Source organism: Trematomus bernacchii, unplaced genomic scaffold (genome assembly GCF_902827165.1).
Source record: "Trematomus bernacchii unplaced genomic scaffold, fTreBer1.1, whole genome shotgun sequence".
NCBI lineage: Eukaryota > Metazoa > Chordata > Actinopteri > Perciformes > Nototheniidae > Trematomus > Trematomus bernacchii.
In genome coordinates this window covers 292,300-319,864 of record NW_022987727.1, presented here as the reverse complement: position 1 = coordinate 319,864, position 27,565 = coordinate 292,300, and the positions used below count along the sequence as shown (strand labels likewise).

At 41.0% G+C, this 27,565-nt stretch overlaps 1 protein-coding gene across 1 annotated transcript in view; it reads left to right on the top strand.

Moving 5' to 3' along the window:
• kcnd3 (potassium voltage-gated channel, Shal-related subfamily, member 3) overlaps positions 1-27,565 on the top strand; it is a 103,056-nt gene that overhangs the window by 61,737 nt on the left and 13,754 nt on the right. The window contains 1 exon segment of the mRNA XM_034144542.1: positions 25,584-25,752. Within this exon segment, the coding sequence (XP_034000433.1) occupies positions 25,584-25,752 (169 nt within the window).

Sequence of the window (27,565 nt, the reverse complement as noted above, 5' to 3'; positions counted from 1 at the left end):
TCTGCTTTCCATATTAGTGTTAATGAGGGTTTAATTTGTGCTACAGTCTGACCCTCTCAGTCTGGAAGGGCGTGAGAGCGGATGCGGGGAACAAAGATGAAGTCTTGTCTCTGTCCAGGGTCTGGAGCGTGGTCATGATTGTCTCGTTGTGGATGCTGTTGTCTCCACAAATATAAACGTTATTTATGCTCTACGTAGGCACACACATTAACTGCTGCATCTATAGATTCTAATGCTGCCTTTGTTTAACTTATGTGACCTCTCTGAGGAGAAATCACACTTGTGTGGATGGATTGAAGGTATAGACATGTGTTCATTCCAAGCTGGTTAAGGGCAGAGCGGGCTGAGAAGAAGGGCATGGATTGGCTGGCAGCTGCTTCGATGCAGAGAGGGCATTCAGGGGAGCAGGAGGCTTGAACAGCCAGCTGGATAGGGCAGAGAGCAGCGCAGAATGAGCGGTAAAGAGGACCAGGCATGCCGACTGCCAGGCAATCTGGATAATCTTCAGATACAGGTGGGCTACCAGATTAAATTCTTCTGGGAGAACTTGAGCTAGCGTGAGAGCACACAAGAGAGACATGGCTGAGAAGAAGCTGAGCATGTCTGTGTACACATGTCTCTGTCAACATCTGTTAGGCCTGCAGTATTATTGCAGGTGTAAGAGTATGTGTGCACATGTGTATCATTTCATCTTTTGATGTGAAACGGAGCAAAACTTACAAGCAGCCTTTCCAAGGCACCTGCACCATTTTATGTTTTCAATAACACGGCCTAAGGTAGATGACACAATCCCTTTCTCTTTCTTTGCTCTTCACCCTCAGCCCAAACTCCTATGTCATAGAAGCTACCCCTCTAAAAAGCACTTGTCATGTGGAGGCAAGGTGGACCCAAATGCAAGACGATGGTTCAAACTGAAAAATACATTTAATTAGGTAGGTAGGGCAAAACTGAACAGGACTTTCACAGCCGACAAACAAGGATCTGACAGACACTAACAGAAAACAACAACTCAAATACATGCAGAACTAATCACAAAGACAAGACACAGCTGGGCAGGGCAGGAAAAAAACAAGGGCATCAGGTGAACAGAATCGGTTAATCAAAGAGGGAAGACACAGGAAGTTTAAACAGACCACCATAGGGGATGAAGACTTATCAAAATAGAACAGCAAACAGGCATATCGTGACATTGCTCAATGCTTTTAAAGAAGCTGTAAACGCTAACCTGTCCATAGATCCTACATTGTGTGTGTGTGTGCGTGTAAGTGTGTGCGCGTTGTCTTTGTATATCTGGACAGGAGCCAGACAGGGATCCTAGCCTGAGACGGAAGACTTTAATACAGAGCACGTCTTAAAGGCAGGGTGAAGGAGCGGCTCATTTGCACACAGAGAGTGGCAGAGGTTAATGCAAATCCTTTAAGTGGACATATAGCCAGTTAAGAGGCAATGAAGAGAGCATGAGACTTAATCTGTCTGCTACCGATGCCCTTCTTTTTGTTTATTTCTCAATAAACTGACAAATATTCTGCATTAACATTTTTTACAATCAAACATGCCCTGTTGTGGAGTGATCTAATATTTATAAGAGGTGTGATGTTAAAGCATGCAATAAGTCTTTATGGCTTTTCTTCCTTTAAACCTCACAGATAAAATGCCTTTGAACACTGTGAGTCAGAGTTTCCTAACATCATTATTTGTAGTGATCAGTCAGGTTAGCCTAGAAGACATCACAGTGTACAGTTTTGTTAGGATGTTATTGAACAATGCTTTTGGTTGCTTTGAAGGGTAATAGTTTCTTTCTGTCTCATCACTACCCAGCTTTGAAGTGCATTTTCTAACGTTGTTGTACACGTGTGCACATATGTGGAAGGGAGCCAGGGGGAGGGAGGTTTTGTGGAGCACAGACAGATTGGCTATATGCAGCATTAGAGATGGCTGTCTGATGGATTAGTATCAGTGGCATTAGCAGTGATGTGTGATGGAAATGATTTGTAATGCCTGGATTCCCCGATCTTCCATCCGTCTTAGCTGATCCCATTACAACACAGAGGTGTGTGTGTCTGTGAGTGTGTAAAGCATAGTTACCTTGACAACTCATCTGTATTCAAACATTAACTTTCAGCTTGCCATACGAGCTAAGCACCTTACATGTTTGCTAATTACTTGTCAGATGAGTTGGGTCACCAAGATTGACAGCGTTGTGTTGAGAGCAAATATTTCAATATCAGAATAAACTTGAGGTGTTCGTGATACTAACCATTGGTGAACTTCAGATTAATTATATTCAGGAAGTTGGAGCCTACTGTACTCTTCTTTGTGTTTCTGTATGGAGCATGCGCGATTATTGGTAGACCTTTCTTGCACTAACTAACAGGTACAGGACGCTCTAAAGCCTTGGTAGTTTCTCCACTAGTTGAAGGCAGTTTCAGTCATTTTCTCGTAAGGATAAAACCATTAAAAGCCTAAATGGGTCAATTCGTTAATTCACCAAGGTAGCACGCCTAAGAGAAGTCTGTGCGTGGGAAACACAGATATGTGAGTATGTATAATGTGCTACAGAGTGCTGAAGCTTATTTCTGTTAAATACAGCATGTGTCCTTTCTCCTTCTTTCATCACCATGGTTTATTGGCTTATACTGCATGTTAACAAGTTGTCTTTTATGTTGGGCCCATGCTCCCAATGTGGAATATGTTGCTTTTTTCGTGCTTTGGGTTTATCCCCTGCAGTCCTCCAGAGAGCCACTTTTTTTGCCAGCGGCTCTTCCTTTGAACGTTATTTTTACGTTTGACCTTGAGGAAAACCTGAACCCTATGAGATTAAAATGTAATAGCGCCTCCCTATAAGCCTGTCCTCTTCTCTGCACTTTCACCCACCCACTGACTCTCTCTCTCTCTCACACTCCAAGATCAGTCAAGACAGAGTCAGAGAGAGAATCAATACATGAATTGTAAGAGTAGGTCAGTTGGAACACACTCTCTGAGCTACACTACACCTGAAGACTTCATAGAAAGGCTGGTCACCTTTTTGGACAGGCAGAAGAGTGCCGCAGGGATGATGTATTTGTGTTGACTAACCCTGAAGTTAGGATGGCACAGGTTACCCCAACTAAATAGTCAAAAGTTGTTTTTTTCCATTGAATTTTGGATAATTGCAGGAAATAAACTCTGTGGCTAATAGTCATTTGTTTATCTTATATGTCATACACACCTGAGAACATGTTTAATTTTTCAAAAAGGACATTTGTTTTTCCAGAAGTTTAAAAAGCTCATGTTTAGTCACTGGTTAGGAACTGTCCTTGAAACACAAAATAAGAACTTCTTTTAATGAACCACTCATTTTAATATGGAAATAACTTTGATTTGTTTTTAGACATCTAACCAGAAGGAACAAATATTCTAAAAAAAACCATTGACCTCAAACTATTTTTGAAAATAACTTTATTCCAAAAGATATTTAATTGTCTGGTTGGTATTTTTAAATGTGTTTCCCTGTAGAATAGCTCCTCAACAGGTGCTATAATTCCTGCTTTGACTTTTCTTTAGTTAAGTCTGCAGTGTTCTCTTTGCTTGCGTTGCTGTAACACAAACCCAGTCCTCATTACATGTCAGATTACATAACTAACTCTCCCATTAAACCTAACCAGGCGACATGACACTAAACCCACACCCCCCAGACTGCGTGTTCTTAATGACAGTGCTGCAAGACGGCTCTGTCAAAGATCAAATAGCTTTTCAAGGAGTCATTGAAGGGTAGAGTTGCAGTGTGCGATGAACACCGCCAGGATATAGGCTTACAGAAGAGGCACTGAGCTGTAACTCGGCCTTGCACTAAAGGGCCTGCATATCAGTTCAAAGGTTGCCCTTATTTAGGTGGAAGAAAAAGCCATGAAGTGAATCAGTGATTTGTTGGAAAGCTCAAGAGAAGTTGGGAGCAGAGACTAGTAGATAAATAATGTCATAGTACAATAAACATTGTGTGTGTGTGTGTGTGTGTGTGTGTGTGTGTGTGTGTGTGTGTGTGTGTGTGTGTGTGTGTGTGTGTGTGTGTGTGTGTGTGTGTGTGTGTGTGTGTGTGTGTGTGTGTGTGTGTGTGTGTGTGTGTGTGTGTGTGTGTGTGTGTGTGTGTGTGTGTGTGTGTGTGTGTGTGTGTGTGTGTGTGTGTGTGTGTGTGTGTGTGTGTGTGTGTGTGGCTTTATGCCTGAGTGGGGGTGTGGGAACACAATTTATGGTTTGCTATATAGTGAATACTTATAAAACTGTAGACCATATATTTACAGTGACACTCAACAGCTTATTTCTTGCACCCACACAGCCAAAGAAAAACACCTACATACACACTACCCCCACCTGTCGTGTGCTGCCTATTCGGCTCTCGTTGCAGTAATGAGTCATCTGCCCAGTTAAAACACACACACACACATACACACACACACACACACACACACATTTGGGCAAGTGCACACATACACACACAAACACAGGTGACACATTCCAATAAAGCTCAGAGCAGTTTTCCACCATATGTGCACCGACTGTCTGACATTTGGTCTATGCCCTGGGGCTTCTGCACATCCATTCCAGCCCAGCAAAGAGCCCTGTCACTGGGCCGCCTCTCTCCCACAGGTAGCCTCCCTGGAGCTCACCTGTTATCTCTCGGCCTCCTGTGCTTGCCTGAAGCTTTCCCCTGACTGCCCAGGGTGCTCCCCGTTGAGTCACACACACACACACACACACACGCTCGCAACAAACACACATGGAAGTCTCGCCAGGCAGTAAAATAGGACAGGAGGCTGGGCTGAAGACACATCTCCTGAGTCTCGGTGATGCCCTAGTTTCTTCTTCAGCCTACTTTTCTCCACTAACACGCACATCCTGACAGCTACCTTCATTAAATAAAACGGACCCATGTTGACAGGTTGGCTGTTAACTATAAACTATTGCCAAGGTTGGTTTGTGGAAATATTGTATTAAATATGAATGACAGTATTTTCACTGCCGCCCGTACAAGCCACCATCTTTTACCCTGTCCACTTTTCATGGATGAACATGTCAACGTGAGATGACATGTGTTTATCTCCGACAATGCCCAGACAGCACATTGAGCGTCCTAAAGCGAATTTAGAGGCACCAGCCAGCTCTTGTTAGCTGCATTGACTGCCTCTCCATCAGACTTGGTCATAGATCACTACAGTCGATGCTGCCGTTGTGCAGGACACTGATGAGAAGAGCCATGTTGTCCGTGCTCGCAGTCAATAAGTCAGCCAGCGTAAAACAGTGTGTGATAAGCTCAGCCTACAACAAGCCAATATTCTCGGCCACAGATAAACAATCTGACAGAGACATCTTTGATCCAAGGAGAGATGAGCAGCAAATTGTGTGTTTAAACCCATCTCCCCTGGTTTCGCTTTCAGTCACGGCGTCAGATGGACCCTTGTTGGATATTCTTCTGCTTTGTGTGGTGAAATTGATTTTTTTGACTATGTTTTAAACTTGATGTGTGCACAGCGCCAAAAACAAAAGTGCCTCTGAAGTTGCAGCTATGAGTAGGAATGACACTTAAACCGGATGGGCAGAGTGTTTACCTTTGATAACATAGATTAGCGTTAATTGCTAACAGTGCTGGCCCCGCTACCACAAATGTGTTTTGCTACCACTAATGGGTAATGTAGCCCTGCTCTAATGTAACCTGCCGCTAATGTTAATGTAACCCTTTTAACCGCAGTGACATGTCACTCTGTATGCTGCTCAGCTTTGCAGCACTCCAGAGGTCCCCATGACAACAGGCAACATCAAAGAACTGAGAATAAGAGCCGGCTTTGGTGTTGAAATGCAGGATGGATAAGAGAGTATTTTATTTTTTGGATGAGGCTCACCGAAAATGTAAAAAAAATACTTGACAGTATCTAAAAGAGGATTTTACTGACACAAAAATACACAGACAAGCCCTCATGTGTGCAATTTATTTATTTCCCTAACCGTCACACCATTTAGGCTGATGGAAGTTTGTATTGATCTGTTCATCTAATAGCAAACATCAGCCGAGTCCACCAGGATCAGGATATGGGTGAAGCAAATGTCTTTACCTGTGGAGTCACAAGGGAGCGTAGGCGGGAACCGTGACCCAGAGATGAATTAATTTCCATCTTCTTTTGGGAATAAGTTCAATAGTTCAATACTTGAGTCAAGTCAATCATTCTCAAGGGCCTTTGAGAGGGTTTCTTATATTGACTTTGGTATAACATTTGGTTCCTTATCGACTCACTGACATAGAGCTGTGCTGCGGAAATCCCCAATGTATCTTGCAGATGGATACTAAGAAGTATTGAAATGTCTGAAGAAAATCACTGATGAGTTTAATGTTATTGCCTTGAGGAAATGAGAAATGGCATCACAAAGGGACTGTAACTAAATGTGGTGACTGCAGGCACACACACTCACACAGAAGCACACAAACATGTTTCACAAACACACACGTCCAGCCTCTACGACAGGAGGAAATGGTCTGGCCAAGTTATACAAATGCAATCACTGTGACCTGAATGGGAGGCAGAGTCAATCTGACGTCCTGAATTGTGCTTCACTGTTCTCTCTCCCTTTTTCTATTAATTTATCTCTCCTCCCTCCGTCTCATTTGATGTCTTTCTCTGCCGGGGTCACCCTCGAATCCCACAGCGCTACCCCTCCTCCCTTTTGTTTCCTCCTCACTCCAGTCTCTTTTTCCACATTTGCATTTCTCTCTCTTCCTCTCTCTTTAATGTATTTCTCTCTCTTCTTTTTCTGCCCCTTCTTCTCTTTGATCCCTCTGTGAAGTCAGTGCTGGTAACCTTGGTGTTATTTGACCGGAGGCTCACTGGAGCATGAAGATGACCCCTGACCTCTATGACCTAGGGCTGCTCAATTAATCGTATTTTAATCGCAATTACGATTTTGGCTTGCAACGATTATGAAAACAACATAATCGAAATAAAACGATTTTTTTTTTTTTTTTTTTCTTAAAAAGAAAAGAAAAAAAGTATTTTTTTTTTTTTATTGGTTTTTCAGTTGAATTATACTTAACGTTCAGGGTAATCAACTGTTAAAAACATACTGTTCACAATTTTTTTCAATAAATGGATGTTTTCAAAGTAAATGGATAATCGTTTTTAATAATCGTGATATCAATTATTGACCCAAATAATCGAGATTATGATTTTTGACCTTTCTCTTTCTCTCTTCTCTCTCTGTTCAGCCATATCTCTACACACAGCCTCACTTCTTTTCATCTATCAACATCAGTTCCTGCAAGGGTCAAGCACAGGCAGGATATCGAACGGCTGTATTGAACTATAGGAACAAAAGAACAATCTGAAAGAAACCCATATATGATACATCAAAGAAGCACACAATGCATCTATAACACTATATAATGCTTGTTTTCTGTTGTAGACATATTATGGTTGAATAGTGTGGACCTTCTGAAAGAGGTTTGTATAAAAGTCTGGTTCTAACAGTTCTAACAAAGTACTGCGATCATAGACCTCCCGTTGAAATAGATAAAAGGCCACAGTTATAACTAAAGTTTCAAGCAAGAGAAAGTAGGAACACAGGGTTGAAAGCAGCACAAAATACATCATAATGCAGCATGTAAGAATATCCTATTTCTCACCAAACATTAAGTACAGCTGATAGGAATATTTATTAGTTTTTCAGGTAATTGGCAGTCGTGTTGGACACATTTAAAATGTTAACCTGATGATGGCTGTATAAAAGTGAATAGTTCTTAAGGGTACGCTAATGTCTGCACCATATTTCACCTCATACAATATTCATGATTCATTGCCCTAGACTAAAAGTCAGGGCATCACCAAATCTGTAACATTTATGATTTGGGGACCAGAAGTAATTTTACAAAATGACATGGCACCACACAATAAATCAGATATTCTTGTCTAAAATGTGAAGGTGATGGACCCACCAATGAAAACACTGACATCCTTTAAGCATCAGCACTATACTGAGAACTGTAAAATGTAATTTGAGAGTTGAATTCAGTGGCAGACATTGAAATAGCTGTCTCTTTTCTTTTCTCCTTTCTCCACATGTCTTTTGCTACCGCTGACTGTAATGTCACACACTATTGGAGACGAATAACACTAAAGTTGTGTAGCTTGAGTTATCCACCCTGTTAAGTTGTATTTGCTGGTGAAGGAAATGTTATGTATATACCTACAGTACATGGTAACACCATTGTGTTGTTGTCTTGCATCGAACAAAAGAGAGAGATCAATCTCGTTTCTCCAGGGATTCCTGTTTCAAACTGAGTGCAGTTAGTTCTCATTAGCAGTTTAATTGAACCACATATCAAGGTTATTGTGCCAAAGCTCCTCACCCTCTCTCCTTTCATCTGCCACACAGCTCAATTCACTCAGGCTCACAGAAATAGATGGGATCCCGTTTCAATTACCAACAGCTTTTACTGGTTTTATCCATAAATCCACTGGTATCAGCCCTCTGAGGCTTGGAAGTATTTTAGCACTTGTTGAGATATGACTATTATCACTATAAGTGTGCGCATTATCACGGTTACACACATACAACATTACCATTTGTACATATAAATGCACACAGGCAGATGTACGAATGTGTTAATTGCTACTATTTTTTGTGAATTAGGTAGTATGCAGGCAGTCAGTAGTGCACACTTTGGGGACTTGTCCTATCTCAGATGTAATTCATATTTAAATGTTGTTATGCTCCTTCTCTTCTGGTAATTGTGTTTGCACTTCCTGGTTACTCTTGGAAGTGGATTCACTGGAGCGTTCTGTTGATAGCAGTCTGGTAATCGCTAATTACAGAGGCACACACCCATTCGCGGTCACACACACATGCTCTCTCCCAAATGAGCAGAGCTTGTAACAGAGTCCCTGGCTATTATTCACTGACATCCTGGCAAGTAAGTGTTCTCCCACAGCTTAATGGGACTCTGATGGAAAACAGCCTCTGTATCATCCGATGTAGGTTTCTGAAAAGATGTTTAAAAGCTTGGATTTGGGTTTTCCACTCAATGCCATGGGTTGATAGAGCATGAAAATATATATTTGAGCAATCGGCAGGTGCCTGGATGGAGCACCCATGGAATGAGGGAGTGATAAGCACCAGTTGATAAGTTACACAGCTAAATATTTATTTTTACACTAAATATACACAACTTTATTCCTGTATTAACACAGGAGAGGTTATTATGGCAAAACAGTTGACCAATTACGCATCCAGTGAGTCGCTAACTTATAGCAACAGCCTGCCAGCAACAACCAGCTGTATTGCAGTTGGCGCTGGGCAGGTAAGGGGTTGGTGAGAGCTGTGAGTGGAGCAAACCATTAAAGTTGTGAAGCGTAAAACTGCATTTTTGTGCGCATGGACGTACAGCATGTTCCTTTGTATTCAAACATTAAAGGTCCCCTATTACACTGTTTTTCATCAATATATTATAGGTCTCAGATATATACAAAACATGTGTTTTGCTCGAAATACCAAACAGATCATGCATTGTAGCATCCCATAATCCCCTCTGTTTCAGCCCTGTTTCAAAAGTGCTGATTCTCTGTCTGTTACTTTAGATGAAAATAAGGAGCCACTCCCCACGCCCCTCTGAGAGATATTTGGTTAAAAAGAACACAATGGTGCTCTAGGAGGAGATTCAGGTGATAAGGTGGGGGGGGGGTTACCTTGGTTGGTTATTGGCTAATGGCTACACAAGCCAAAATAACGCTATGACATCATAAAGTGGCCAAAATCTGATCAGCTGGATCAGGAGAAAAAGTGAGCAAATATTTTTCCCTGAAACTTTCAGAATCTCTTTACACATGTTTATGTATAAAATACATGGAAAAAGTGGATTTTGCATAATAGGTGACCTTTAACTTATAGCTAACCTTACCAGCTAAGCTCCCACCTGCTCGCTAACAACTTATTTTTGGACTCATTTGTGCCAAGGTGTTCATGATACCTAACGGAAAGCGTGCACAGAGAGATCAGGCTGTAGAGGGGATTGGAAAATGAATACACTGTACGCAAATCTATTCTCGGTTAAGAATTGTGAAACACTTTAAAGCATAAAAAGCTATGAAAAATCAATGCGGGAATGAAACTCTCCAAAGTGTCCAAGTCATAATGTAGCAAACTGGATGTGTGTCACAAAGAAATGATGGCCATCCCTCAGTGTGATTCCCTGTAAGATTGGTTGTGAGGTGAGTGATGGTAATGACCTTTCTTCTGCGTGCAGTGCGGTCTAAGAGTAATGCCCTTCACTTTATCAACTTATCTGTGTGTTTCTTTCTCCCATTCCCCTCTCTCGACTTGACAAATGTAAATGAGAAAATATCCGTTATGCCAGCGTCTCAATGCACCCTGGGAGCCGAAGAAACTGGATGGTGTTATAGTCTTGGAGCTGTGGTGTTTTTTGTGTGCGAAGGAAAAAAAAACACTAAACAATGCAGCATGCATGTGAAGATGCTTTTGTAGATTGATTATTCTAATGCACAAGAGCGATCTAGGTAAAATACATATTAATGAAATGTTTCTTGTTATTTTATAGCTTTTTACGGTGAGACACATACAGTATAGTTATTTTTTGGACAGTATATATTTAAACATAGATGGTAAATGGACTGTATTTATATAGCGCTTTATCAGGTCTTTTCGTCTGAGTCATTCACCCATTCACACCTCATTCATGAAGAGCCGTTGCACTTGCTCTAGGGAAGCTAAATGTAAATGGTCAATATACTTATATAGCGCTTTATCAGGTCTTTTCGTCTGAGTCATTCACCCATTCACACCTCATTCATACAGAGCAGTACCACTTGCTCTAGGGAAGCTAACATTCATACACATTCACACACTTCTCACCATCAGGAGCAACTCAAGGATTGCCCAAGGATACATGGACATGTTGACTGCACAGGCTGGGATCGAACCCACAACCTTATGGTTGAAAGACAGCCGCACTCAATTGCAGCCACAGTCAAATTGCTCCAGAAATACACGAATAGCATACATAAAAACTTTGGCACCTGTATAAGATAAAACAGTATCATAGTGCAATGTAAGCATTCAGCTGGGTCAAAAATAGCAATGCACACATAGCAATTGCAAAGTTGTTATCTCCCACTTATGAAATGCCCCACATTTGATTAGCATTGGAGCTGAAATGCAGCCTCAGCTCTTTTTAAAGGCTGTTGTTCTCATAGTTATTATGAAAGTTAGTCCTTAATATAGCAATACAATGGTTCATTTCAGCCTGAAAATATCTCCAATGCTCTTTTGACCCGTCTACAGTACAATGAGCCTCCAGCTGTAGTAAGTGGTGGTTAGCTGAAGCATGGCATGGAGGTAAATGTAATAAAGGATTGATAAAAGTTGCCATAAACGCTGCTGACAGGAACATCTTTCTTCTGTTTTCACAATTCAAGTTTTTAACAGTTTTGCTTGCCATTGTTGCCACCGTTCATAATAGTAAGGTTTTTATTGTTTGCTTGTTTCAAACAAGGCCATTTGATTTAATTGGAATGGCACACTCAGACGCTGCATAGTATGAATATTCTGTGGGGCTTTTTGCTATGAAAACCACATTCATGATTTTTATTCAATTTCTTCGGCCTTGGCTTGTGAATGGGTTGTTTGATTGGTGTGAGGCGGGGTGTGTTTTGTGCAGTCATTTGCAAATTGGTGCTTTTTCTACAGAATAGTTTAGTATGCAACAAAGATCCTTGTTGCTTACACTCAACATCACCCAGCTGAACTGCATTTTGTTAAAAAAGTCAATGAAATCTTGTTTAGAATAAACTCTACAATCTTTTCTTATGATGATAAGTGTCTTGAACATGCCATCGCACTTTGTCACAATGCAAATTCTTACTGCAAACTTTAAGAGGTGATAACATTTTATAACTCCTAATTATTTTTATAACATCTCAACTACACGTTTTGAATCTTCCTTTTCTAATAGGGCTCATGGAGCAGCAATCTCCAGATGAGACAATTTGTCCTCAGGCAAAAACACTATTTTTGGGACTTGTGGACTAAAAAAGAAAAAACACTTAATAAGCAATCAGTTTTCTGAGTTGAGTCCTAGTGGAGCCCCACAGGATCACAATCAGGGTTCATGTCTGTGTTGAGCTGTTAAGACAGAGCCGAGATTACTGAAGCTCCTGTGAATTTGATTTAATCCATATTAAGACTTCTTTAAAGGCGTATTTAACCAAACATATCGGACCCCTATATCGCAGCGGTTCCCAACCTGTGGTCCGCGGCCCCCTAGTGGTCCGCAAAGGCATTGCAAGTGGGCCGCCAAACAATTTGCAAAACATTATGATTTGTGTGGAAACATTTCAGAATTAAGATTTATTTTTTATTTTAACCTTTTTTCCTTTTTCTTTCTTGATCCTCCTTAGCAACAGTCATTACAGTCCTTGACAGCGGTCTGTACTACTGGATTAACAACATGTCACATGTTCTGAATTGACCAATCAGAAACATTTTTTAGATTCTCAAGTGGGTCCTGAGTTGAAAAAGGTTGGGAACCGCTGCCCTAGCGTATTGGCTTTGACGCTATCTAGATCTTGATCTGTTTTGTCAAATTATTTCATTCGCATATGCTCTCTTGTGCTGACTTGTACCTGGTGTTCCTCCAATTCCATATGTCCTTGCTTTTCTGCAGGGACTTGTGTGGGGTAGATTTGATATGGTTGTCCCATCCCTGAAAATCCATGTATAATTACAGTAACTTCCATCTTGGTGACTGGCCATGAAATGTGGGATGAGACTACAGATGGATGGATGGATGAGGGTTAAAGGCCTGGAGAGACAATCTTTCACTCTGCTGGAGCCCAAAGAGCTAAGCTCCGTCGGCCTGTGACAGGTTTCCCAATGAAAAAAGGAGTCGACTTCAACTGATGGGTACTTTTAAAAGGTGTCCTCATTTATGTCCACTGTAACACGTGTATTTTTTTTAAGTGAATCCCAACAATTATTAGTGATTGACTACTATGATAAAATGACCTTTCTGTTCTTTATTAATGCAGCGGTCTTTGCTGTTTTAGAGGGAGAAGCACAGCATTATTATCGCACTAAATGTCCATCTTGATTTCCGTTTTGCTTCAGTTGAGGGATTATTCATTATCATCATAACAGTCATCATATAATTAGCATTTTTGTAAAAATTATGTCTTTTGAATTAGCACATCATTTGATACGGTGGCCCGGAAGTGCAAGACACCACAGCATTTCACAAAACACCACAGCATTTCAGAAAACACAACAGCATTTCAGAAAACACTACAGCATTTCAGAAAACACCACAGCATTTTAGAAAACACTACAGCATTTCAGAAAACACTACAGCATTTCAGAAAACACTACAGCATTTCAGAAAACACAACAGCATTTCAGAAAACACTACAGCATTTCAGAAAACACTACAGCATTTCAGAAAACACAACAGCATTTCAGAAAACACTACAGCATTTCAGAAAACACAACAGCATTTCAGAAAACACAACAGCATTTCAGAAAACACTACAGCATTTCAGAAAACACTACAGCATTTCAGAAAACACCACAGCATTTTAGAAAACACTACAGCATTTCAGAAAACACTACAGCATTTCAGAAAACACTACAGCATTTCAGAAAACACAACAGCATTTCAGAAAACACTACAGCATTTCAGAAAACACTACAGCATTTCAGAAAACACAACAGCATTTCAGAAAACACTACAGCATTTCAGAAAACACAACAGCATTTCAGAAAACACAACAGCATTTCAGAAAACACTACAGCATTTCAGAAAACGCCGCAGCATTTCAAAAAACGCTACAGCATTTCAAAAAACGCTACAGCATTTCAGAAAACACTACAGCATTTCAGAAAACACCACAGCATTTCACATTGGACGGAAAGGGTATTCCTTTAGGGAGAACACTTCTTGTTTGTGATTGGACAGAGCCAGCCAGAGAAGCACTGCTGTGATTGGTTGTTTTTGCTGCCAGTCAAGAAATGACGTTTCGTGATCGGTCAGCACCCGACAGTGCAACATGTCCCAACACATCAACCGTTAGCTGTTAGCACACACTCAGAGCTCACAGCTCCTCATATCTGTTCAGAAACTGGACAAAAGTTAAACAAGTACAAACCACAGACTGTCTATGTCATGGCGAATACAGTCGCTGCTTTATTTATGTCTGTATGACGCTGTTGTGAGTGTGGATGGAGTAAACACTGACAGCTGCGGTGAAACTCGAGCGATTAGAGCGATGCGAAAAAAACATGAATTAATGCTTTATTAATTCATGGTTTTTAAGGGGCTTATCTCCATGTAAATACTATGGTAGACTACCCAATATTCGCATCGCTCTAATCGCTCGAGTTTCACGGCGGCTGTCAGCTGTGTTTGCTCCTGTCATTCAAACAAGACGCGCTGGAGAGGGAGCGGGGCGTATCTCCATGTAAATCCTATGGGAGATACCAACTACAACAAAATGAACATATTGACCATGATTTAATTGTAATACACGTTTCAAAGTGATGCCGAAGTAACTACATACTGATACCGGTTAGTAAAAACCATGAATTAATGCTTTGACAAGTCTGCAGACAAGACGGCAGGCGAAAAGCTTTTAAAATGCGTGTTTTCTGAATGGAATCGGATCCATCAGGCTAAACTAACCTGTAGCTGCTCCGTCCACACTCACAACAGCGTCATACAGACATAAATAAAGCAGCGACTGTATTCGCCATGACATATACAGTCTGTGGTTTGTACTTGTTTAACTTTTGTCCAGTTTTTGAACAGATATGAGGAGCTGTGAGCTCTGAGTGTGTGCTAACAGCTAACGGTTGATGTGTTGGGACATGTTGCGCTCGGGTGCTGACCAATCACGAAGCGTCATTTCTTGACTGGCAGCAAAAACAACCAATCACAGCAGTGCTTCTCTGGCTGGCTCTGTCCAATCACAAACAAGAAGTGTTCTCCCTAAAGGAATACCCTTTCCGTCCAATGTGAAATGCTGTTGTGTTTTGTGAAATGCTGCGGCGTTTTGTGAAATGCTGTTGTGTTTTCTGAAATGCTGTGGTGTTTTGTGAAATGCTGTGGTGTCTTGCACTTCCGGGCCACCGTAATTTGAACTCACAAAAAGAATTGTTGCAGTTTTGTGTCTCATCAACCTTCCTGATTAAATGTATTATGATCTAGCAGGATTAAAGCAATCGGAGCATTCTATTTTTGATTTTGCATTAATTTCTCATGACCTGATATATTCTATTTATATTTCAACTAGTTTAAGCTTGAACTTTAAAAAATACATATGTTTTTAACATTTAACATTAAATATGGAACATCCAAATTTAAAATACATATTACTTGTGATTCATAAGTATTATAACTGCTACGATAGCTCATGGAGGAACTACATTTTAGGGCTTTTAGGCTTTAACTATGGTCTAATAATAATAACAATAATCATACTAATGCATTTTATTTATAGCACTTTTCCAGAAACTCAAAGACACGTAATAAGGATAATTATGATTATAATATATGAATAAATGCATATATGAGTTGTGTGTCTACCCCCTTTTTCAACAAAAAACAAGGATCTGAAGACCATGGTGCCCAGCTGAGTGCAGGTCCTTAGATAGAAACTGTCGTAGCTGTCCGTGGTGCTGAAGGCTCCAGCGTGCTCAGCAAACCTGCTTTTAACTGCAAACCTTAATTAAAAAATGTAATCCAGGATTAAGGGCACACACACAAAAAAGCCAAACTCCATTCAGAAATAAATAACAATAAACAAATGGTACATTTAATTAAAATGTTTTTTTCTGTAAATTCTGGCTAAATTAACTGTTGTGAGATACTTTGTCAAATGTGTAATAATGATTGATTGTTATACATTAAGTTATGTCTACAAGATGATAGAAACGTTACAAAATCTTCCGGGTTAATCTGTTGCTCATTGTTCATATTGAATATATTAGTGTTTTAAATCTACCATATCCTCTCAGTTCTTATTTAATTTCCGTGATTCACACATGTATTCCCTGTCCATGCCTTTGCTAAACCAAAATAGTCATACAAATGTAAGTAATATATTTAACTAATAGCTTTTAAACGGTTTTCTCTTATGTCTTGCAGAGAGTGCTGTATGTTAACCCCACTGACTTATTTACACAGACACAAACTAACAGAGATGGCAAAAGTACACACATCCTTTACTCAAGTAGAAGTACAGATACTCGTGTTTAAAAATACTCTGGTAAAAGTAGAAGTACTGACTAAACTTCTTTACTCAAGTTACATTTAGAAGCCAATACTTCTTTACTTATACTTGAGTAAAAAGTACCCATAACTACCAACTGTTTTATTGAGTAACTGACCTCACTTTATATTAATAGAACATTAAGGATCTTCTAATTCGTATTGTAATAATGTCATTGTTAGCTAATGAATGTTTCGATGCTGAACAACGGCAAAATGACAAAGTTTTCATTGGTCCCTCTTCTTTAGAGAAGACCAGGAAATAATGGATACACGGATCGTGTTAAAATCAATAGGCACGCAATGACTCTAAATAATAATGATCACGCCACCAAACGCAGATTAAAACTAAAGTAACGAGCCTGTTTGGAAAATGTAAGAAGTAGAAAGTACAGGTATTTGTGTTTAAAAGTAAAAAGTCGTCAGAAAAATAAGTAGTGGAGTAAAGTAGCCTACTGATACAGAACAATTTACTTAAGTACAGTAACAAAGTATTTGTACTCCACTACTTCCCAACTCTGCAAACTAAACATGCTGTCACACAGACAATAGACACCAAGGAAGGAATTGGCCGTCGTTGCCCCTCTGTCTGGCCGTTATGCCCCACAAATAATTGTACGTCCTACGGCCACCATGGCCTTTGTGCCCCTCACACTGTTAAAATCTCGAAGTTGCTTTAAAAGCGTCAGAACAGTGGTCTGGTTTCTGAACTGCATTATGCTGCGTTCACACCGGACGCAATGCGAATATTCGCTCTAATCGCTGGAGTTTCACCGCGGCTGTCAGCTGTGTTTACTCCTGTCATTCAAACTGGACGCGCTGGAGCCCCGAATGTTTTTTCTGTAGCCCCGGACAATTCTCCCTCAATAATATAATACATTAACCGTGCTTTACCTGAACCTCATCATGAGAGGACGGCAGAAATGTAATTTCCCGTGTTCAGTGAATGCAACATAGGCAAGACACCAGACCAACCTGAGAGTTGAATGGAAATAAACATCTGTCTTTCTTACCTATCCTGTGAGCTGTGACAATGTCAGTCGGACTCAGAGTTTCTGAAGATGGACATAAGAACATTTTTTCTTAAAAAATATGACTATTCTCAAGTGGTGGCTCACACAACAACAACCCCAGAGCCACCACTTGAGCCAGGTAAACAAGGTATGTAAATGTCAGTAAACTTCCAAGTTATGCGAACATGTAAGCAAAGCATAAATTACAGCTACGTTGACGTTACTTTGAATTGTGGGGGTAAGCTAAACCGTTAGCAAGTAGCTATAGCTAGCCAGAGATATTAAATAAACACTAAATGTAATGTTTTTTAGCGTTACCTGGTGATTTCAAAGAAAGCTCTTTGGGAAATGTTGACTTACTGTTCGACATGAAGCTAGAAGCTACCTTACAGTAGGCCTACACAGTAGAGATGGGCGAGTCCTGATTCATCCGGATCATTAACCCGGATCCTAGAAATGAGCTGGTCGTGACGAGTCTCCCCTCTCCATTAACCCGAGTCCTTGAGTCCCACACTTGGTGTGACGTACAAATTAAAACTATAAATTGCGTCACTCGCTACTCTGTTTATAACATGTAAAATCACATTACAACGTACCCCAGTCCATCTGCCTACCCTTTAGCAAGTAGGATAGCTGCCAGAAGTGATCGTTTGGCTCAGGGGAGGAGACGCGGATCAGTGAAACTTCCTGCAGACTCGTGGGGACTCAGAGGAGCCGACGGCTCCTACCCGTAATAGCATAGCAGATCCAGAGATCCATACTCGTCATGTGCACGAGCATAGCCCCTCCTCCAGCACCCGGCTCCCGCGCTATATTATGCACGAGTCAACAGCAGACTCGCAGATTCGCAGATTCGCAAATCCTGACACAGCAGAGCAGACTCGTGCGGACTCGGAGCCGTAACCATATAGCAGCAGATCCAGAGATCCAGCAGACTCGTCCTCATGCACGAGTCAACAGCAGACTCAGATTTGCCAAATCGCAAAATAATCCTTTTTTTTGTGATCAACATTTTTTATTAAAGCAAAATACACTGTGTAGCGGAGGTTAATATAACGTCAGTTTAATAGATAGATAGATAGATAGTACTTTATTGATCTCAAATTGGGAAATTGTTGTTGTTACAGCAGCATAAAAGGCATTTTACAATAAAACAAAACTACAAAATATACAAGAATAGAAAGAAAATTAAAATAAAATATAAAATATAAAATATACATGTCGAAATAGAAAATATACATGCAGATATTATATATATATATATATAAACAAATATATATATATATTCAAAATATATGGAATAATAATATGCTCGTGAAATGCAACAACTTTTCGGTTTCACCGATAGGATTTCTACGGTCTTGGTCATGCTGACTCGTATGACTCAAATGACTCGTATGATCCGGATCTCTTCAATGACTGACTCAGAAGACCCTGAGTCCGTAAAAGGATCCGGATTTGCCATCTCTACTACACAGTTGATCCTGAGTCCTGTCAGTTAAAGTTTTCATAGTTAGCTTAGCTAAGCATCAACCTAGCACTGAAATATATGGATGTTATGTGACAGTATTTCTGAGAAAAAGTCAGCTGAAATGGTGGCATAGTTGCCACTACTTTACGTGTCGACAGCATGTTTGAACTTATTTGCAGCAGTAAATGTGGCTGTTTGGCCACTGACGTTGCCATAACAACACCTGAATTTTTGCATGAAATTATAATTCTTCTGAATGATATTCCTATTGACAGCTAGTTTCTATGTGAACATTATGAGATGGACAGCCAGAGACAATAATTGAAAAACAGTTATCAAATACTATATGACAGTAAAACAAGAATACAGTTTAAAAGGGGAGTGATTTGTAAAATATAAGAAAAAGAAAATCTGTTTACAGTTCTGTTTCATATGGGTGTTGAGAGATGTATCCATAGATCTCTGAATTTTGCTCTCAAAGTGCACCAGATTGATGCTTTATACTTCAATATTTAAAAAACAAATCTTCCTGGAGGAGCATGTCCCCGGACCCCCCTAGAGCAGGTGAGGACCCCCCTAGAGGAGGTGAAGTCCGCCCCCCACTTATAAAAAATAGCACTTTACCCCTGCTTACACTTATATGCCCTGAGCTGATTATTGAGCCTTCATTGTAAGAGTCGCGGTTGTACTGTGTATGTGCGTGTGGGGAGTGTTGCAGTAGAAAATGCCACTGTAGCGCCGAGGCCGCCGCCACTGTGGGCTAAGCCCCGAATGTTTCCAGGTCCAGGCGACGCCCCTGGCTTATATCCATGTAAATACTGTGTGATTAAGGCTCCGTTTACACGGAGACGAAACGGAGAACAAACCGAATTTGATATCAAAAAAGTCTTCCGTCCACACGGTATCGGCTCAAGAAACGTGTCCGTCCACACTAGCCCGCTCGACCCGCTGGAGACGCTGTAGTACACATGCCAGGCCTGTAAGTGACGCTGTACTTCCGCCACAAAATACACCAAAAGCAGCGAAGAAGACCCCCTGAGCATGGTTGCCATCTGTAACATCTGTAACATCTGTAGCATGCTACTGACCATGCTACAGCAGTGAGCAGCAGAGGTGGGGAGAGGCAGAGCTATGGCTTCATCGTTATCAGGAAATGATCGTATAGGATGTACACACGTTAGGCCCCCCAGAGCGTTTCGTCCGCAGATCTACCCACCTTGGGACCCGTTACCGTTTGAGGGCTCCTTTTCCGCGGTTCCGTTACGGCCTCGTGTGGACGAACCGTCCATACGATAGAGAACTGTAGTGGATACAACCCGTTTCGTCTCCGTGTAAACGTGGCCTAAATTGTAATACACGTTTCTAAATGATGCCGAAGTAACAAAATACTGATAACGGTTAGTAAAAACCATGCTTTAATGCTTTGACAAGTGTGCAGACAAGACGGCAGGCGAAAAACCTTTTAAAATGCGTGTTTTCTGAATGGAGATCGGATCGATCAGGATAAACTAACCTGTATATGCTCCGTCCACACTCACAACAACGTCCTAAAGACAGAAATAAAGCAGCGACTGTATTCACCATGACACAGACAGTCTGTGGTTTGTACTTGTTTAACTTTTGTCCAGTTTCTGAACAGATATGAGGAGCTGTGAGCTCTGTGTGCTAACGGCTGATGTTTTGGTTTTCTGATTCAACGTCAGTGGCTGAGATCCTCACTGCTGATTGGCTACCGCGAGAACGCGTCACGCAAATTTGACGCTCGAGTTGGACAAATTGATTAAAGATACTCTCGTACACACACACACACACACACACACAGACTTTTGCATTTTAAACAATGCTTGTTCATACAAGACACCAAAGGCCAAATGGCCTTGCCCCTAAAATGACGAAATTCAAGCCTGGTAGACACGCAACCCGCTCACTAACACAACACGCTCTGCCTCTTCCAGTAGGTGCAGGGATTGTGGTCCAAACAGAAGCACTTAGGCTGAATCTGAAGGGAACTGGGAAAATTGCACAGAGATCACATGGGATTTGGTCTGTAAATGGAACCCCAACCCTCAACACTTGGGCGGTTTCCTGCCTACCTCTCTCTTTTATTAACAGAAGCTCTTGTTCAGAAGATGGAAATAAAATGGCATTATGATGTTGCAGCACATGCATACAAGTGGTTTGTGCTCCACAAAGTGAACACAATTGCCATCAATAAATGTTTAATTTGTGATCAGATCAGTTAATATACACTTTATCATGCAGGTTTTTCATAGTATACCCAAACAATACAATTACTGTAAGAATCATATATTTTACAAACCATGTTTATATATTTGTACAAACACTATTTGTGAATGCAGTCTCTTGATTATGCCACCTTCAGACTTGTTGTTTTCTATGATACTTGTATGCTGGTCAGGTTTTTCACAGCAGGTATTTAAGAGAGTGACCTGACACGACATGACATGACCTGCCATCATCACAAATGTGTGTGTCTGTCATCCCCCAGACCATCTTGGACAAGCCAATCCCTCACACATACCTTCACAAGAGCACTTAGTCCTGCTCAATAACCCCCATCTATCCTCGCTAGGCTTTATTAATGTAACCCGCAGAGACCCGGCCCTCCAACAATGGGATGTGACAACCCTGACCGAGGACTGACCTGTGTGTGTGTGTGTGTGTGTGTGTGTGTGTGTGTGTGTGTGTGTGTGTGTGTGTGTGTGTGTGTGTGTGTGTGTGTGTGTGTGTGTGTGTGTGTGTGTGTGTGTGTGTGTGTGTGTGTGTGTGTGTGTGTGTGTGTGTGTGTGTGTGTGTGTGTGTGTGTGTGTGTGTGTGTGTGTGTGTGTGTGTGTGTGTGTGTGTGTGTGTGTGTGTGTGTGTGTGTGTGTGTGTGTGTGTGTACATTTGCATGTGAGGGTGTACATTTAATATACAGCAAACTCATACGGTGTGTTTATGTGCATGACAGGGAGCACAAGGTCTGATGGAGAGAAAAACACCTCGGGGGTGCACTGCATCTGCTGAGAAAATATTTCTCCCTCCAGTTTACCTCCTTTCACTGCTTATCCATCTTTTCTCAGACATTAACCTCCCACCCACCTTTGAAGGATTTCTTGCAGAGTTATAAATTACCTTTATCCACCTTTCTTATCACATTCATGCCAACATTTACACCAATTTACTTTTTCTTTAATGTGTGCAAGCCTGGTTTTTATCTCTATGCCATGTATAATGTCTCAGAGATGGTATCATCAGAGACAGGCCAGCTTGACTAAATGGAAACGGCAAATTGACTAGTATTAAGAGAGGAGGGCCTCTATCAGGCGATCTGATAGGGTCCCATTAAAGAAGGCATGCAGATGAATATGATTAGCTTTTCATTCCTCCTAATGGAAACATCTTCAGAGGAGAGGAGCAGAGAAATGTTTTGTAGTGATAGGGCCTTTGTACTGATGGGATTGTTATTGCCTAGTTTGGGTAGAAAGACCATTAAAGTTCTGGGAAGGGACAATGAATGTGGTCTGTGAGTATACTCTCAGTTATGGCTCCGGACCAGTGGTTCACCGTGTGTGGGCAGTGCATTGCTTTGTTGATGCGAAAAAGCTATCCTCCATTTAAATGGCTTCATATTGGGATTGTTTTTGCCAAAATATGCGACTAATGAGTATGAGGTTTCGTGTGTGTGTGTGTGTGTGTGTGTGTGTGTGTGTGTGTGTGTGTGTGTGTGTGTGTGTGTGTGTGTGTGTGTGTGTGTGTGTGTGTGTGTGGTGTGTGTGTGTGTGTGTGTGTGTGTGTGTGTGTGTGTGTGTGTGTGTGTGTGTGTGTGTGTGTGTGTGTGTGTGTGTGTGTGTGTGTGTGTGTGTGTGTGTGTGTGTGTGTGTGTGTGTGTGTGTGTGTGTGTGTGTGTGTGTGTGTGTCTGTGTTTTGCAGTACAGTGGTGCTTCATTATGAAAAGACTATCAAGAGCACAACTTCCTAAGCAGATTAGTGTTCATTTATGGAGAGCCCCTCTGGTACTGTTTGCCAAGTCCTCAAATAACCAGCACTATTCTCTATGATCTGTCAAAGTAGATGAATTTCATGAGTGCTATTTAAAAACATGTATCTGGAACACTTGAAAAAACGATTGATAGGGTTCTTCTTACTGGTTAATATCATTACTACACAACAAGCCTCTTTCTCATTTCGTCAGGTCTCTGTGACACAGAGTAACACAGCAGTAACCATTCATCAAGTTTCTGTTTTAGAATCATTTTTAATATAGAATATTTTTGCCTGTGCAAGATTGTGTAAGATAGTTGCCTTTTTCTTTATATGCATGCATGCCTTGCAGCAGTAACAGGTGGATTGATTATATATGTGCACTCTTTAATTCTACATAGCCTTTTAATATATATTACAAATGCTTCAGGGGACCTTTGCAAAAGCTGTTCCATCCTAATGTTGTGAGCATTCATGTGAAAATATATCCATCTGTCACATAGAAGCTTACAGTGGTGATGAAAGATCAGTGCGAAGAGGACAACTACGGGGAGAAATGTACATGTGGGTTTTTTATGTTTATGTAAATATACTTTGTTTTATTAGGTGCAACTTGCTTTAACTAATTCAGTATTATACAACATTCCTGCAATGAATGCTACATTTACCAGAGGTATAATGTTCATTTTGTGCTGAAATAGATTCAAAAAGGTGTAGAGGATGATAACCTATTTCAATTCAACAGCAACTATAACTGCAGCCTCGAGAATGATGTTGAATCAATGTGTCTGTAAAGCAGTTTAACAAAAACAAAACATTATAACCTTCCGGAAAGTCAGTTTTATAGCAGGATTCTTCGCATTGACTGCATTCGTTTTATCAAGATGTGGTGGAAGAGGGATTCAGATATTTACTCAAAGGACCTTTACCAATTTTATAATGTTGGGTAGTTTAATGTACTTGCGTAGTATTTTATATGCTCATAAAAGGTTCTAAAATGTACACCTGTGTATAGTACCAATGCCTGCCAAATAAATGTAGTTAAATGTAAAATATGTCTCCCTGAATTGAAGTGGAGTTGCATACAATTAAATGACTCAAGTAAAAAACAACTATTTCAGAATACAATACATACAGACATTCACAGTACTCTAAATGTACTTTATACCACTGATACCGTATACAAATCTATACATTTGGCATTAAATGTCCACTTCCTTAATAGTAATATCAACCGGTATTTTAGGAGGTGTCCTGTGTAGAGTATGTGTGATTCCATAAGTGCATGACGGTAGCGTAACATCCCTGTAATTCCACCTTTCCGGGGTTTATTCACACTACAGCTCCCTGAAAGCAGCATATCTCTGGATTTTCACTGTTTCTGACACGCCACATTGCTTTCTACAGGGATGAGTGTGACGAGCCGGAGAAGAGACATATTCCCTTGCAACATTTAGTTTCTGTCTGTCTGGCTTTGCTTCTGGCTGCAACTTTGCCTGTCAGCCTCTCCGGCACATTTGTAAAAGATATGTTAACACATGGGTGTGTCCATGAATCATGTATAATTTGTCAGTTAACTTAAGAGAAGTTGTTATATGCACACTGCAACATGTGCAGCACTTAGAAGTAATTGTTCAATTAGATTTTAGTTTGAAATAATAATTTTCGTCTACAAAAACGACATCCTAATCCTTCGATGTACAGCAAGGTGGTTTTTCATACGATGAAATAGATTTTATGAATACAAAGGAAAAGTTAGTGTTTGCAATAACTGAGGAGGTCATTCTTTTAACTGTGACTTAGAGGTTTATACGACTCACTATGAAGGAGAACAGATTTGTGTTCGAAATGCTAACTTATTAATGTTAGCATAAAGATCTTTCCACGATCAGTCTTTACCTAATTATATGTAACGCTTAAAGGCCTTTTGTTTAAGGTTTATTTGTAGTGGTACTTGGAGTCAGTTCTAATACATTCAGTCGAACTTCTTGTTTAGCTGGAAAACAAGAACAAATTACCTGCACTTTTTACTCATGAATAAGAAATGAAGACCATTAGATTGCTTTTCCAACCTAAGTCGTGCTCTTTTAGCTTTTGAATTTCTTTAGTTACACTGTTTGTTCCCGCAGTCTGGCTTCCACCTTTTGAAAAAAAACAGTGGGGCGGGGGTAATATAGTTATTGTAATTGTGTTCTCTGTCTTTGAAGTCAATACAAGATTGCTTTTGACTTGCAAATATTTCAGATTGAATTGGGCTAAATCACCCCTGGCATTCACGGTGTCCTCTTCTTTCTCTTCTCTAAAGGTTAATAGTGTCTGCTCTCAGTCTCTTCGCTGTGCTGTTCAGAGACAGAGGGGGGTTTGGTGGGAGCCTCTCGTTCTCTCCTGGGGGGGGATAGTGTCGCCAGGTCAAGCTTTAAACTCGGTAGGGGATGGACACGTGCAGCATAGAGAAGCCTTTTATCAGAGAAATGAATGGGCTGCTATGTTGAGCTCTTTGTGTGTGTGTGTGTGTGTGTGTGTGTGTGTGTGTGTGTGTGTGTGTGTGTGTGTGTGTGTGTGTGTGTGTGTGTGTGTGTGTGTGTGTGTGTGTGTGTGTGTGTGTGTGTGTGTGTGTGTGTGTGTGTGTGTTGTGTGTGTGTGTGTGTGTGTGTGTGTGTGTGTGTGTGTGTGTGTGTGTGTGTGTTCCTGCGTGATGTGAATGACCTACAGTCGACTGTGCATGAATCAAAGGTTGAGCTACCACATATAGACTTTATTAAATACATTATGAGACGTTCTGGTTAATGTATTCTCTCTTTCTCCCTTTCACCTCTCACAGGTATGGAGACATGGTTCCTAAGACGATTGCAGGGAAGATCTTTGGCTCGATCTGCTCGCTGAGTGGGGTGCTGGTAATTGCGCTGCCCGTCCCTGTCATCGTGTCCAACTTCAGCCGCATTTATCACCAGAACCAGAGACAAGACAAGCGACGGGCGCAGAAAGTCCAGGTGAACACAATTTCATTTCCTTTTAACCTGGCCTCAGAGGGTTGGACCTCCAGACATCCAGCCCTCAGAGGGGGGGAGGGGGGGGGAACTCTGACGTCTCTCTCCCGTCTGGGCTAGGTTGAAAAAAGGTTTATTCAAAGCTTGATTAAAAAGGTTGTTGGTTGTTTGGTCACTGTCAATCAAATCTGGTCAGATTTTCCCACTGAGTCTTTAAGGAACAGATTGTCTGAGTCAGTTATCTAACAAAAAAGACTAGATTTCAAATCTATTTCCAAAGTCTTTACATTATACAACATTGAAACTAATGACCTGCGCTGACCTTGAAAAAACTTGAATTATGTTATGTAAAATAACCAACCCCCCCCCGAACCAAAATATCCCCTTTAACTCCAAAAGCTAAATGTTATTATAACTCCAAAAAACCTGAGCCTTAAACCTAGAACAGCCTGTCAAAGAAGTGAATATCAGCAACTTTTCATCTTTGCATGATGTTGTCCTTGTGAGGAGAATGTAACCTTGTAAGTGTAGCAATGAAACATGTGGGCACATATTTCTAAATGGATTCTGTGAAGGTGTGTTTGAACTGTGGAAGATTTAAAGATCCTATCTTCTTTTGGGTTAATATCCCAGCCTTTAGACCAGGGGTGTTAAACTCAAGGCCCGGGGGCCAAATCCGGCCCGCGATTTCATTTTATGTGGCCCCGCAAGAGCTTGCAAAGATTATAATACGTTTATTATACGGTTACATGCCACTTTACAGAAGCACGTTGCCCATAAACTACATGTCCCACAATGCATCTCGTTTTGTGACATGCACACTGAAGAGACTTGCAATTATTTGCCCTGGACTTCTGCTTTCAGACGTAGTTAATTACGAAGTTATTACCCTATCCAATAATAATCCAATTCAGAGGCAATAATGTAATATAATACATTATTTTATATATATTATATATTTATATATGTATAATTATATAGTTACAACCGGCCCTTTGAGTGCAACCATAATGCTAATGTGGCCTGCGATGAAGTTTGACACGCCTGCTTTAGACCTTTAAAGAATGTGTTGGTGTGTCCATGAGCAAACCAAGGTAAAGCATCAGCTGGCTTGCATACAAAACTGGGCTGAAGGCAAGGCTGACACTTTCTTTTTCTCCTAAGATAGATAGTAGTGTTTGGAGATGGCAGACATGTACACACTGACACATATTTTCAGACTCCATTCCTCTTTCTCATCACCCTCGTTCACACCTTTCTTAGCAAAGCTTTTTTACTCCATTTGTTCATTTCTCCTCCGCTCATTTCTGCTCCTCTGCCTCCATCCATCCTCCCTCCCTCTCCCTGCACTCTGTGATTAATGCCATCCATCTCGGCACATGCTCCCTGGCTGTAGTTTAAATCTGTTTAAAGTCCTGTGGTTCGACCGTGGCCTGACCGCTGCCTAGTCTTAACTAACCGTAACCTTGTCAGGACTCCTGTGTAACACAGCCAAGAGTGAGAGGACGAAAAGACACACAGAGCGGAAGGAGAGGACGGTTGAAAGGTCGGGAAAATGATCTAGATTGAAAACAGGTTGGAGCCGACGTGATGTATAGTGTTGACGCAGAAAAGAGCCAGAGGAGAGGAGGAAGGCCAGAGGAAAAGAGGGAGCAAAGGGGGAGAGAAAGGGGGAAAGCTGGAGGCGAAGCATGTCCTAATGCTGTGCGCTTTCCTGAAATAGCTGTCACCCAGATAAGGTGCAGGCTGAAAGGAAAGTGTGTGTTTGTCTGCTTGTGTATGTAAGTGCATCTGTTTAAGTGCATGAGTCCACGTG